The sequence below is a fragment of the Cupressus sempervirens genome, chromosome 6 (assembly GCF_028749045.1).
Source record: "Cupressus sempervirens isolate cs-2001-9-10 chromosome 6, ASM2874904v1, whole genome shotgun sequence".
Taxonomy (NCBI): Eukaryota; Viridiplantae; Streptophyta; class Pinopsida; order Cupressales; family Cupressaceae; genus Cupressus; species Cupressus sempervirens.
The window spans coordinates 231,215,192-231,228,801 of record NC_143123.1 but is presented as its reverse complement, the minus strand read 5'-3'; the positions used below and the strand labels follow the sequence as shown (position 1 = coordinate 231,228,801).

General features: G+C 34.2%; 1 protein-coding gene across 1 annotated transcript in view; it reads left to right on the top strand.

The window, feature by feature from the left end:
• LOC149552104 (P-loop containing nucleoside triphosphate hydrolases superfamily protein) overlaps window positions 1-9,607 on the top strand; it is a 228,117-nt gene extending 218,510 nt beyond the window's left edge. The window contains exons 12-14 of the mRNA XM_089787572.1: window positions 2,498-2,620; window positions 8,780-8,840; window positions 8,951-9,607. Of these exons, the coding sequence (XP_089643698.1) occupies window positions 2,498-2,620; window positions 8,780-8,840; window positions 8,951-9,133 (367 nt within the window). The 3' untranslated portion in view covers window positions 9,134-9,607. The remainder of the gene's footprint in view (window positions 1-2,497; window positions 2,621-8,779; window positions 8,841-8,950) is intronic.
• Window positions 9,608-13,610: the final 4,003 nt, after the last annotated feature.

Genomic DNA, 13,610 nt, shown 5'->3' with positions numbered 1-13,610 from the left:
GAAGATTTACGGAAAAAGCAAGTGTGTCACAGATCACGTAATACCAAAACTAACAAAGTTATTAAGTTTAATCTAAGGAGGACGATAATAAAGAAGCCAGAGAGAGTTTGTTTGAAACGGAGCAAATATAACTTGTGCAATGGAGATTTTAGAGAGTGATTCAAAATAAGAGACTTGTTTTATATTCAGCAGCTGATGAATAAAAACAGTGATTTAAATTGATCAAATCACATATTACAAAGATTCAAAAAAGGAGTTATCAAATTATATGAAAATACCATTAATTGTGATTATAATAAAAATGATGATTAGTAATAATAATAATATGAAAGAAGAATAAGTCATGTCTATTTATTTTGATAGAGTGCCACTCTTTTATATATATATATACTCAGATTGAAAATGAAGTAAAAAAAATATAGAATGAAGAATAAGTGGAGTATTAAAAAGGGGGAGCAATATATATATATATATATAATTTCATTTTCAATCTGAGTGTATATGTATATTAAATTGATGTATGTGAAGGATAAAAGAAGTAAAGAGGAAATATATAATCAGATTGTAAATCTCATATATATCATATGGTAAGACTAAAGAAAACATATCTTCAATAAAGGTTGATTTTAGGAAGGGAGAAGTGTATAAATCATACAGATTGGCTTAAATCATCCATCATTAGTTGAGAAAGCAACATTGACTAGGTGGAAAAACAGTTTTTGTAAAGTGGGTTGGTGCTCATGAAGACAACAGTGTGGTTTGGTGCTTCCAGTAGGTCGATGCCTGGAAGCGTGGGGTTGGTGCTTCCAGTCAGCTGGTGCTCCTAAAACATAGAGATTGCAGCCTCTAGTAGGTTAATGCTTACAAAACAGTGTAAACGAACAAGTTGATATATAAAGCAATCATTTTGCCATGGTTTTCTCCTGCATTGGTTTTTGGTGTAAATATTTGTGTCATTGTGTTCATGTGCATAATTGTTTATTTTAGTTACTAAGACAATTGTTTTGATTAAAGTTTTAATTGGCAAAAGTTATTACTATACTGATTCACCTCCCCTCCCCCTTAGTATAATCATGTGCTCTTCATGCTCAACCTTGCTAATTCATGAGCCTAGCTTGGGTTTTTTTCATTATAAAAAGGAGTTGGTCCAATTTGGACATGGAATTGGCTGCATTCTCAATTTCCCTATGGTTTTTTTGATAGGTAATCAGCTGAAGCCTAGATTATTTATTATTCATTATTATTATTGTTAAGATTAATTATTATTATGTTTTAATATCAAGTAGACTCAAACCCAGGACCTCCTCGATGAGAGGCTCACAATTTACCAATGCGTTATGGGCTCTTGCCTTCCCCATGGTTGTTTCTTGAGTTGTCCATCCAAGATTTTTATTATCCGATAGGTGATTAAAAGTATACTTCAGATTTTAATTTTAACAATCTTCTCAACAACATAAGGAAGGCATGCATTGAAGTGTTTATAGCACAGTTCAAAATATTGCATATATATCAGCGATAAGTATATGTATCATGATATTTTTTATGTCCCGATAAACTACATGAATTTATCATAGAAAACTTATCGTAGTTTAAGTTAGAATTTATGGCCGAGAAAATAGGTAAATATCAATGATATTTTGCTTATTTACCACGGAACTAGCCACACTTATTGTCTGCAGACTAGTTATAGGTAGTGATGGCCCAGAAAAGGGCAAAGCACATTTTTTGATTGGAAAAACAGATTTCGAGAGGAGAGAAAGTGCAAAGAGGAGAAAGAAGGTTTCAGATTGAATTTTTTTTTTAAGTTACCAATAATTTCCCATGTTTCCGACTTATCTCCAATATTTCCCTATATCTTTTTTTGCCCTAGGCAATAAGTGCAAGTAATGATATTTTGAACTATGGTTTATACAATAATTGTTTTAGCTTATATCAAAGTATTAAAGTCAAGACATCAATATTTTATTTTAATTCAAACCTCATCACCTAGCCATCCCTACCTAAAAACTAATGATATACGTGCCATCGTGGTGATGTCTTTAAATCATAGACAAATTGACAATCCCTTCCCAATCCCTAGAAAATAGGATGTAAAACCAAAATCTCCAAAATCAGAAACTAGTTCCCATGATGCATCCTAGTCAACTCTTGTCAATCCCTGAAATTTACAAACCCCTCCTAAAAAATAGGGCATTGTCTCAAACTAACTGAAACAGCTGATAAGCCCTAGTGAATCTCTACAAACCCTTGGATTGGTCTCCTATTAACTATGCTGACCTACACTTTCCCTTGATTATGTCACCCAAAATAATAACTTTATGCAGCATATGAAATTATATAATTTTCTTGTATGTTTTGAACTATTATAGTGTATAAGTTGTTTTGTTATTTTGTAGCTTTCTATTGTTTGCATTTTGAGTGGATTTTTGTTCCTTAGTTCTATCGAATCATGTGTGCTAATATTTATATATTAATTTGTTATCATTTTATTTTTCAGCCGCTTTGATTCTTCAATTGTGTTCAGCCTCCCAGATCAGAAAACTCGTGAAGAAATTGCAGCTAAATATGCACGCCATTTGACTTCTCAAGAATTGTCCACTCTCTCTGTAGCCACAGAAGGGTAAGTAATAATCTGTGACTTTCTCTATGCTGGTTTACCAAAATGGCTGGCAACTTTTTTCATTGAGCTCGTTGAATCACTAATAGTTTGAGGTTGACTATTTGTATTGTTTCTAACTTTTTATATGTGGAAAATTTTCATTTCTAAGAAGATGAGATTAATTGCACTCATAAAGTATATTTGGGCATTATTCTTGTAATTTAGATTCTTTCCATAGTTTAGAATCATAGAGTATATTATGGTCCATGATCCATCTTCATAATAAGTTGTTTGCAAATTGAACAATTGATTCCCTTCCTCTCAGATATTATGTTCTCTACTTACATGAAAATTTATCAATAGTTCCAAACAAATAGATGAATATATTTTTGGTACCTAAATAAGCCACCCCTTATAAATTTAAGATCAATCATTTTTGTTGCCAAATGCTAGGTCATTGTCAACTACGTTATCATAACTATCAAAATAGTCAAGTCTTTAAGTATTGGTCTAGCTTGGTCTACTCATGATGTATGTAGTTCGTTTATTATGAAGAGTATGGCAAGTTCTAAATCATGACTATGGGGAATATGTGAAGTTTTCGATTAAGGTAAAAGTAGGTTTTGAAGGGAACCAAAACCCTTTACATCATCATTACATAAAGATGGGCATTAAAGAACGAGAAAGCAAGAAACACCAAAATGGGATGATGACATAGAGAGAGACAATGCCAATATAACACCAGAGACCAGCATAAACGCAACACATGTGCATAGAAAAGAACAATAGGAAGCAGAATTAAGATTTTTTAAGGAGCTTGGTTGCTTCCATCTCCAACTGGTCCATGTTAGCGACAATGTTTTTCGAAGCTTCAATTTCGTTGCTTGTCTTTAGTGCTTTCTTCTTCATAGTCACACGAGTCCTTTTCCTAGGTCCAACAACCTCCTCAAAGCCAACATCCTTATCGCTTGTAATTTGCACCATTACCTTATCTCAATTCTTCTTCTCCAGCTTCCTAACTAAGATTATGAAGTGTTCCATAGAAGCTTTAAGAATCTTATAGCTTTCCTCTTCAATTTTCTTCAAGGTACCCTTCATACTAGATGACGCATTATCAAATTTCCAAAATTTCTTGTCACAGTCACCCCTTAGGGCTTCCACATCCTTTATGGCTAGAGTAAGGTCCTTAAAATCTTCAAGTAAGCTACTATTCTTACCCACACCAGAGGCCTCAAGAGCTTTGAGCTTGCTAGAAAGGCCCTTTGCTTAATGTTGATTTCCTTAACTGCATGAAACACCCAACTGATCAACCTGTAAAAATCTACCGCTCCCTCTTTAGCCATTTGTAGAATACTAATGAATGGCTCTTTGTTGTAATGGTCCAACTCACTAATATCTTACCGGGTATCCTTGACATTGGCTTCAAGCTTCTCAAAACCAACATGGAAGATAGGGACATTCTCCTCAAAAGAAACATTTTATATATTTTCCATCTCCAGGATAGGATTCGCCAGCAATCTTAGTAGTCAAAATAGGAGAAGGGGCATGAGATTTACGCATGGCTTAATCTAGAATATGAACATGAGAGCTATCACTTCACCTGGATTTCTACACAGGTGGAGGAAATATAAGGTAACATCAACATTGATGTCCCAACTGTCCCCATTAACGTCCGCATCTTCGAGCAAATCCTCCTCTTCCACAGTTTTCTACTTAGGATGGGGCTTTCCTTTCTTCTTAGAAGTTGTTGAGGACGATGAAGTAGGGAATTTGCCTTTGTCCTTAGCTGCATTCTTGGGTTTATTCACTAGAGTAGAGGAATCAGGATCCTCATCAATGTTTGTATCCCAACCCTCCTCTTCATCTCCCTCCCCTTCAAGCATCTTTTCCTTTGAGTCTATGTTGTTGAGAACATGATCAATAGAAGAAACATTGTAGTATTCATAATTATAAAGTATAAGACCCTCATCAAGTGTAGGATTTCCCCCCTGGGTTAGCCCTAAAATCCTTTATGCTTGCATTCATAAAACAAAGGAGATCAAATGGAAATAACACCTTCTCATCATGCCTAAAATAATTCAAAAGAACAAAATGGTAACCATACACTCTTGAAAACCTACTGTCAAGAATGAAGTATTGCATTATAGCCACAAGAATATGCCTCCACACCATAGCCTACAACGCGTAGTAGGTTTTGTTAATTTTGATTAGTTTCTTCTTTCCTCTTTGCAGAATCCTCTAATAGTCGATTTAGTAAGCTTCCTTCCTCTATAAAAGTTCTTCCCTTCGAGAGGAAGGCCTGTGATCTAAGTGATAACCCCATTGTCCACTTTCAGCTTCCTTACATAGATGACAATTTTGCCATCACGCAATTCTTTCTTAAATAGTTTAGTGACAGCGAGATTTCTACCTTGAAGTCTACCTTTGGTTTTGCCTTCCCTTGTCATAAGCAAGTGGCTCCATCCTCTTCCTATCACCCTATATCTTACCCTTGTTGATTCTCTACAAAAATATCCAGAAACTAACTCTCCACAGGAAATATGAGAAAATTGTGCCCCAAAAAGTAATGTTTATAAACCAAATTAAGGCTTGCAGCACACATAAAATGTGGGAAGCTTTGTCATCATTAAGAGCCAGCCAGTCGATCAGATAGCTGCCACTAATTGCCATAATTAATCTATCAATTTGTGCTTTCATTGGAATCAATAGAAAATTTCCCACCTTTTCGTGAATTTGATCATAGCCTACAATGGCCTTCGCATCATTATAAAAAGCCATTTCACCAAGCCATGTGAGCAGTGACTCAACCTTGACACTAACATTGGCAAGCCAGACACCTATGGTATTAACCTCCTAAAAGGCATGTGATATATAGCAACTGTCAAAGGACATAATAATTTTAATTGATGATGGTCCATAAGGTTTTTCTTAGACCTTTGAGGCACATTGTGATGTTTTTTGTGTCACCCTTAATCCAAACCCTTTGACAATTTAGCCATTTAGCAAAAGCTTGGTAGGCTTGCACAACCTTGACAAGGTGATTAGTCTAGGTTCCCCTGGGGGGTGCCACTGCTGCCACACATAGGCCTAGAGAAAGAAAGAATATGGAGATAGTTGCTAGGGAGAAATATGTTGGATTAAGGTCAAGTCAAATCTTTTCTAGCTAATTAGGGTAGAATCATGTATAGGGACCATCCTCGAAGCATGAAATCTGCATTAGGGAATTCATCATTTAGTCAAGTGGCTTCAAATCAAAACTTTTATTTTTAGAGAGAACTGCTTTTTGCCAAAGAACAATTTTAGGTTGAAGATTGTCTCAAACATCACAAAATTCAAGTATAGGATGCCATACATATGTTTGAGGCCTTCATAGTTGACTATACCCTACGGAAAGAAAATATTGAGCTAATCCACCTTTTTTAACTTCTTTTTATAGTCTTGACAAAATACATTTCAGTTAAGATGATTTGTTGACAAAAAGTGCTAAACAACTTGGAAAATAGATAGGTATATAATGATGTCATCTATAACTAATTTGACTTTTGGTGAACAAGTGGGTTCAAGCTGCAAAACATCTATAGGAGGTTTCAGTTAACTTGTACCAAAGAAAAAAGATTTAATTAGCAATTATTTGACACCCATAGCAAGGCTACAAGTCACTTGTAGTAGCTTGCTAATTCTTCATGGGCTACATAGTCACCAACAAGAGATGTTACAAGCATTAAGACTACTGCCATGTCATCCACAATATCATTAAAAGTTGGGCTTCACCCAAGAGTTGTTATCACTTCTAGATATTGAGAAGAACACACTCAGCAACTCAATAATGTTGTAGCAATTCTATAAGCTTTGCATAAGGTTGTATTGAAACTTGTATCAAGTGCTATAGGAATGGGATAAGGGAGAGGATAGGGTTGATCAAGCAGTTACGGAACTCCCCAGCAACTGGCAGGGAATGAAGTTGCATGGGCGAGCGTGTGGTTGGTGAATTAGAGGCTTGGGAGCAGAAAGTAAGTTGAATAAGATAGAATAACAAGAAACATTGAAATAGAGGCAACCTTGTGATAGTAGGAATTTCCCATATTTGGTGGTGACAATTTTGAAATGTCAAAAAAGAGATCTACAAGTGGCAGATCTTCTCGTTGGTGGCACTGCATGTTTCAGTTTAGAGTGTGGTTCTTATGTGCACTAATAGTGTAATAGTGAATAGTTTTGACAAATTTGGGGACCATTAATTTTCCTTGGCAGATGGTTTGTTGTTGGGTGACCACTTATTATTTGAGTATCCTTAGTGGTAGATGAGTGTTTCACCATCACTTAGGCATGAATTATCTTGATTAAGCATACAGTTCATTTGGTATTTGCTAGGCTATTTCTTCTTTATCTTGGTAGTTTTTTGATTGTGTGACAAGGTCATTTCTTTTTTCCCTAATCTATGGAAGTCTTGTTACAAGTGTCATTCATTTTCTCTAGTTGTTATATGTTGGATAAGTAGTTGCGAGGTAAATGATTGTCTCATTTTATTCCTTTTCTTTTCTACTTAGATTTCCATGTTTCTTCTCTCTTTTTTATATCTCTTGGGGCAGGCTTGGTCTACTTCTTTCTATTACTATTCTTGCATTCTTTCTTCCTGATGATGGATCACGAAGTGTGATCCGAAATGTTGATACTAAAAACACACAATTGAATCCAGAAATAAATTGATATTTAATATATTCAAATGTAAAGATCATCAAAGTTTTTGTATTGTGACTTTATTAGGTCTAGCTTTATGTCCTGAATCATGTCTTAGAATGGATGAATTTTTTTTTGGGTCAAGTCTTATAATCCATTTTGAAACTAGCTAGGTTATTGGATTATTTATGCCAAGTATTTGTTGTAGTAGACTTTCTAAAAGATTGAATAAATAAAAGATCAACTACATTGATTATATGGATATCGACTAGAAAATTTGAAATTATTTTAAATAAAGTTGCATCTATCATATCATATAGTTTTACCATTATATAGATCCTCAAACATCTTTTCCCACTGACAAGGTAGTGTAGGAGTTATGTGTGAGGTGTTATTGTGCAACATTAGGACCATCCACAAGCTTGTTTATCCTTCTACACCATACTATTATAGACAAAAAAAATTTTTACATCAGGATGTAGTTTCTATTAGTCTTCACATAATATAGTTAGAATTCATAGTTAAATGCCAACATAGTCCTTTTGGTCTTGCTACATTAGGGTAGAGTAGCATTTTCATTATTATTATTATTATTTATGTATTAAGTAATGGAATTCACCAATCAATCTCATGCACTTGTATCTTAGGTACATATCCTCTGATTTCATGTATCCCCATGTTTCTACATATCATGGTCCATCCCTATGCATATATATTTTTTCTTGCATTCTACATGAATATTTACTTCCTTCTTGTTAAGTGGGATGTCACAAATTTATCCTGTTATGTGGAGTCTATTTACGTGGTTGTAAGCATAGTTTTTGCTTCATATAAGTTCATTGTAAAGTTTTATATTTTAAATGGTTGGAAAGTATAACATAGAGACTCAGATGTATCCATCGCTATATCTTGTTTGGTAAGGAGTTTTCAAATTCATTACTTGATTGTACAACTATAAATTATTTATTTCAGATGAAGATGAACAGGAAAATGAGCAGGATCTGATATCTTTTCTGTTGATGTTGAATATAATGAACATGGATATCTAAAAAAATTCAAAGCCCAACTTCGTGCAATGTGTAAAAGCTTTAAAATTCAAGTAGAACCACAAGCTGCCAATATCGTAATGGTATTTTATCTGGAATCATTTTGAATTTCCAAGACCTCTCAACATTGAGCATCTCTCAAAACAGAGACATCTTTCAAGCTGATATAGATAGACAACAGAAAATGACTGCATGGTTGATTCAAAAGATGAGACTGCACCTAAGCATTTAATGTGACTTTCCTTCTTACAGTACCTTATTGATCCTTCAAGGTTATGATAATATGTATTTAGTACATGGAAAGCTTACAAGATAAAGACAATATTTAGTTGAGTGAATTGTTTAAAAGCTTTTAATTGATTTAAATTCTGCTGTATATGTTTTATTGGTTATGTGGGTTTAGTTATTAGTAAGTATCTAATTATCATGTCTGGATTACTCTGTCATGGATTCTTGACAGTATGTCAGGTCGCGACTTGAGAGATGTATGTCAACAAGCAGAGAGGCAATGGGCATCAAAGGTATCTGATGCTCACCATGGAAGGAAATGGTGTTAGGATTTAATTACAGGAGGATTGTATTCGCATATCTGAAAAATCCTATCAGTCAACTGACTTGGTTTGATTTGCAGCTTATCAGAGGTCAAATAGGTGAGCAATCAACAGATGGACTACCACCAATTCAAGAATATCTGGTGTGCGCAGAGAAAAGACAGAGGACACTGCTGAAATGGCCTGATGAAGATTTGAATCTCATGGGATCTGACCAGCGTACCATATCTCATACAAAGAAATGGCCATCTGTGATGGCCTAGAGAGTCCAGTTTGTACAGAAGGAGAGATCACTACACAGCCAATAGAGGCATACATAGGAAATTAGAGCATTTTTGAATAAGCTTATTTTGGGCATGCGCGTAGTAGGTCGTTGTATATTAGATATTCAAATTTTCTTGAAAATAGTGTAATTTTTTTTCCATGTATAGTGTTAACTATTCCAATTATTGGGGATAAGCTTTGTCAACTTCAAGTTTGAGGACATGTGTGGCACAAGTACTAGTTGTCAAACGTTTTGAAAGACAGACTTGCTGAAGATCCCAATACTGTATATTTATTGAGGATCCTATATAGAAGGGATACCTATGACGTGTCATGGCCTCCTCTTGAAAATTACATGTTAATTCCATCGATAAATTCCTCTTGGAAATAAAAAATTCTACTACAGTAATCTCTCACTTAGTTTGTGCAAAGCATAAACTTTTTTTAATAGCAATGATCATATTTCCATTGTCTTTTTTGGTCTGAAGTTTAACTCCTGTGTTTGGTTTTTCTGTTGTTGCTTCATATACTTTCTGATTATATGTTTTCATTTTATCTGCAGCTATACTTGAAGATTCAAATAGATCGCTTGTATAGAGTTCTATGCTTTCTTGAATTTGCACCTAGAGTGGATATCCTCTCTCCCTTCATCTTTCTCGTGAGTGTATTTCATGGTTTTCATAAGTTTTAACAAGTGAACAAGCAAGGGAAAAGCATAGTTGCAGAACATGGACTCTTATTCAGTAGGTCTGGAATGTTTAAAATCTCAAGACTCGAGAAAAACCTTGGCAAACATTTTAAAATTTATATGCATAATTTTTTTTAAATTATTTGTAATGGGGGGTTATGGGTAGGCATAGGTTGGGGTGTGGATCGCCAATTATGGGGACCAGTTATGACTCATATTACTAAATTTGCAGAAAATATTATTGATTTCCATCATAGATAAATCAAATTATAGTATAGTACATATCATAGACTTGAATGGGGTTGAGGGGCAATATCCTACATAGGGATTTAGGAGCAACAAATCTTCATCCACATTTTTTTCACTGTATAGCAAAACTAAGTGTTCGGCACTTTTTTGTTCTCCAAGTTTTTTAAAATGGTTCAAGAAATGCTAATGAAAGTGAATATGCTCCTAGAATTTGTTAGATGCTCAATATTTTGGAGAAATTGAAATTATGAGAATGTGAAATAAAAAACCTCTATTACAGTTGCATGCTGCCATGCTCTAGTCATGTTTGCTGCTGTTTAAAATGAATGAAAAACCTAACAATAATATATTTTCTATCAGGTCGAATTTTGATCACATCTGGGCAAGTTTTGGATAAGTTTTACTTTTAAAAAGCATGTATTTTTGTGATTTTATCATGAAATTACAACATGATTTTTGGAGGGCGAGTAATGTGATATCATTTTTAGCATGTAAGTTTTGCAAGTACTTAATTAATGCTTTTTCATCTATAGTGAAGATATTCTTCTTAACGACATCAATCATGATCTCAACCTTCATCATATCAAAGTTATTGAGTTTTGCAAGTACTCAATCGATTTTTTCATCTATAGGGAAGATAATCTTCTTAACCTCGACATTAATGATGATCTCAACCTTCATCATATCAAAGTTATTAAATTGCTTTTTCCTTTCTTCACCTATTATAGGAAGGATTTTCATTTAATAAGTGGACATTTGTATTTCCAAGGCCCAAGGCTGTTTGTATTATTAGACAATTCCATTATCAACCTTTCTTATGTGCTTTCTAATAGATACTTACAAAGTTAGCTTGGTTGCCTTCATTTCATCTCAATTGATTTCAAAGCTGTTATAAAGAAGATTGAAAAAGACCAAACTATAGAGAGCAATGCTGCTTATAGCACTACACAAATTCACTATCAACCTCTCTTATGAGGTTTCAAAGTGATAGTTGCAAGGTTAGTTTGTTTCCCTTCATTTCCATTTGGTGGTTGTAATAAAAGGATTGAAAAGAGACAAGCTAAAGTGAACAATGCTTCTTTGAGAGAGTGGCAGATGGCCTTATCTATCCATTTATCAATAGGTTGTTTTGAGTCTTGCAAATGCACAAACCACTACAAAGGAAACTGGGTTCACTATCTCTTTTCTCAGTGTGGATAATTCTCAAATTCATATGAATGGGACTTTTATTCCATCAGTTGAACAATTAATCCATTCAACATCAAACACCACTGAGATTAAAATTGTATTACTCCTATCATAACTCAACATGAAAATAATGGGATTTCACTTTTGATTTTAAGGGATCAAATCGAAATAACATCTATAAGATCAACCAGTACCAAAATGAAGGCAAACAAGTCAAATAGAGAGAATTCCTCACTATAACATTCAAACATGTCTTGAATATCTTAGAAGAATGTTATCACCTAGGAAAAAAAAGATCACCAATATTATATGTACATCACATAACCATTCTTAATAATCCATTTGAAGACATAGAACTCTCGTTTCATTTTATTAAAATATCTACACTACTCCTAATTGAAGGGAAAGATAATTGGATACACGATGGAAATGTCTCTCCAAAGTATGTCAACTTAAATAAATTTTACACTTCAAATTAGAGACCACCATATGACTAAACTCAACAATGAGATTATATATCAAGACACAAGACATATTACACTTAAAAAATTCCTACTTATTATGAACCTTGGCTCATGAAACTTTAGAATTTTACAATATTCTGCATTCATTTGTAGAATTTAGAAGATTTGGAAAACAAACGAAAAATAGAAGAAATAAGAGTTCTATATCAATGGTTAATTATGTTGGTAAACAGATTGTTCTTTTCAATTTAACTCTTAAATGCTCGAATCTGTGAGAAACAACTTGATATCAACAGTTGGATAACCTATCATTAGATTGATAGATTTCGTCTGAATTAAAAGGTAAAACTCCCTTATCAATGATATTCAATAAATTTTGTTTTATTCCTAAACTAACTGGGTACGTTCTTAACCTAAGAAAGAAAGAGGAAAACCAAGCCAGCCCTAGACAAAACTATCTCAAGTAGAAATTTCAGTTCTAAACCTAGCCAACCCCAAGAATTCACAATACCTATGACTCCCTGGCATTGATGATGCGATGATGTTGCTAGTTATGCAAATGCAATGACATGAAATGAAAATGAAGATTGAACATCCTAATCTTTACAGTAGGAATGAATGATAGTACTCTGATCTATCAGCCATTCACCATTTGACTAAGAATGCAAGAAAGTGCTCAAAACTGACTTGAATACTTTGATTCATAACAAAACCTTTTTTGTTTTAAACACAACAAACAAAACACTTTGATTATATTTGCTTGCAATCTACAACCAAATCTATTACAAAAACTGAATATCAATCTCCAATGCATAAATGAAAATACAGAAATTAAATACCCTCCCCTCTACTCCAGCAATACCTATTTTTGCAAAAAAAAAGAAGAAGTTTTCAATATCATTGAATTCCATATTTAACATCTTCTTTGTCCATGCGGTGACCTTTCAGTTACTAATATAACTGATTCTTTTAAAACACGGAGGACAACTGAAAGGTTCATCTTCATTTGATAATGATATTCTTCCCTTTTCCCTTTTCGGATCTCTTTTCTCCCTATAGATAATTTGCAATTATATGAAGGAAAATAGATTAACACGTGCCATATATCGATAAGTGTATTCCAAGTGTAATTCAGAGAGAGATATGGGGAATAAACTTCTTGTGGAATCCTTCATCGTGATGGTCACAAGATATTTTTGTTATCTTCAAGAAAAGCATTCTGTCAAACAATTTACCTGTGCCTCATACATTCCTTTATTCCCATGTTGATACCTTAAACTTTTTGGTGAAGATTGAACTTCTTTGTAATGACGGGACAAACATCATCTACACCTACCAATGTCTCCAAGAATGGAAGCAACAAAACTAAAGCACTGTCTAAACGGTCATCAAACCAACTTTCTACACGAATGCCATCGTCTACTTGAAGTCCAAAAGCCAGCGGTGAGTTGTCAATTATGGCAATTTTAGAAAGATCGCATCCCAAAACTGTCAGATCTTTAGTGTAGTTACCATCTACTAACACACATGACTGTAAACACGCTGGTGAATAAGCTTCTACTTTGGATCCAGCTTATTTAAAAGTTGCTCTGCATAAATGTTTTGACTGGCTGCGGGTGTCTCTTTTTAAACATGAGCATAGGATAGAACGTAGACTCCAAATTGAAATGTCTCCCTCATCTCATTATTGGAATCCTCATTTATATCGAGCTGTCATGTTAATTGTTTCATGAAAGGATCAAGCGCGATGCTACACTTCCTAAGGACACAGTGACCCATTGCGCAAAAATGAAGCATGAACAAGTGGACCTGGTGACATTACCTCTGAATCGGCAGGCTCATGCCATGACATCCAACGAGGGCACAAGGTAGAAAATGAAGTTTTGA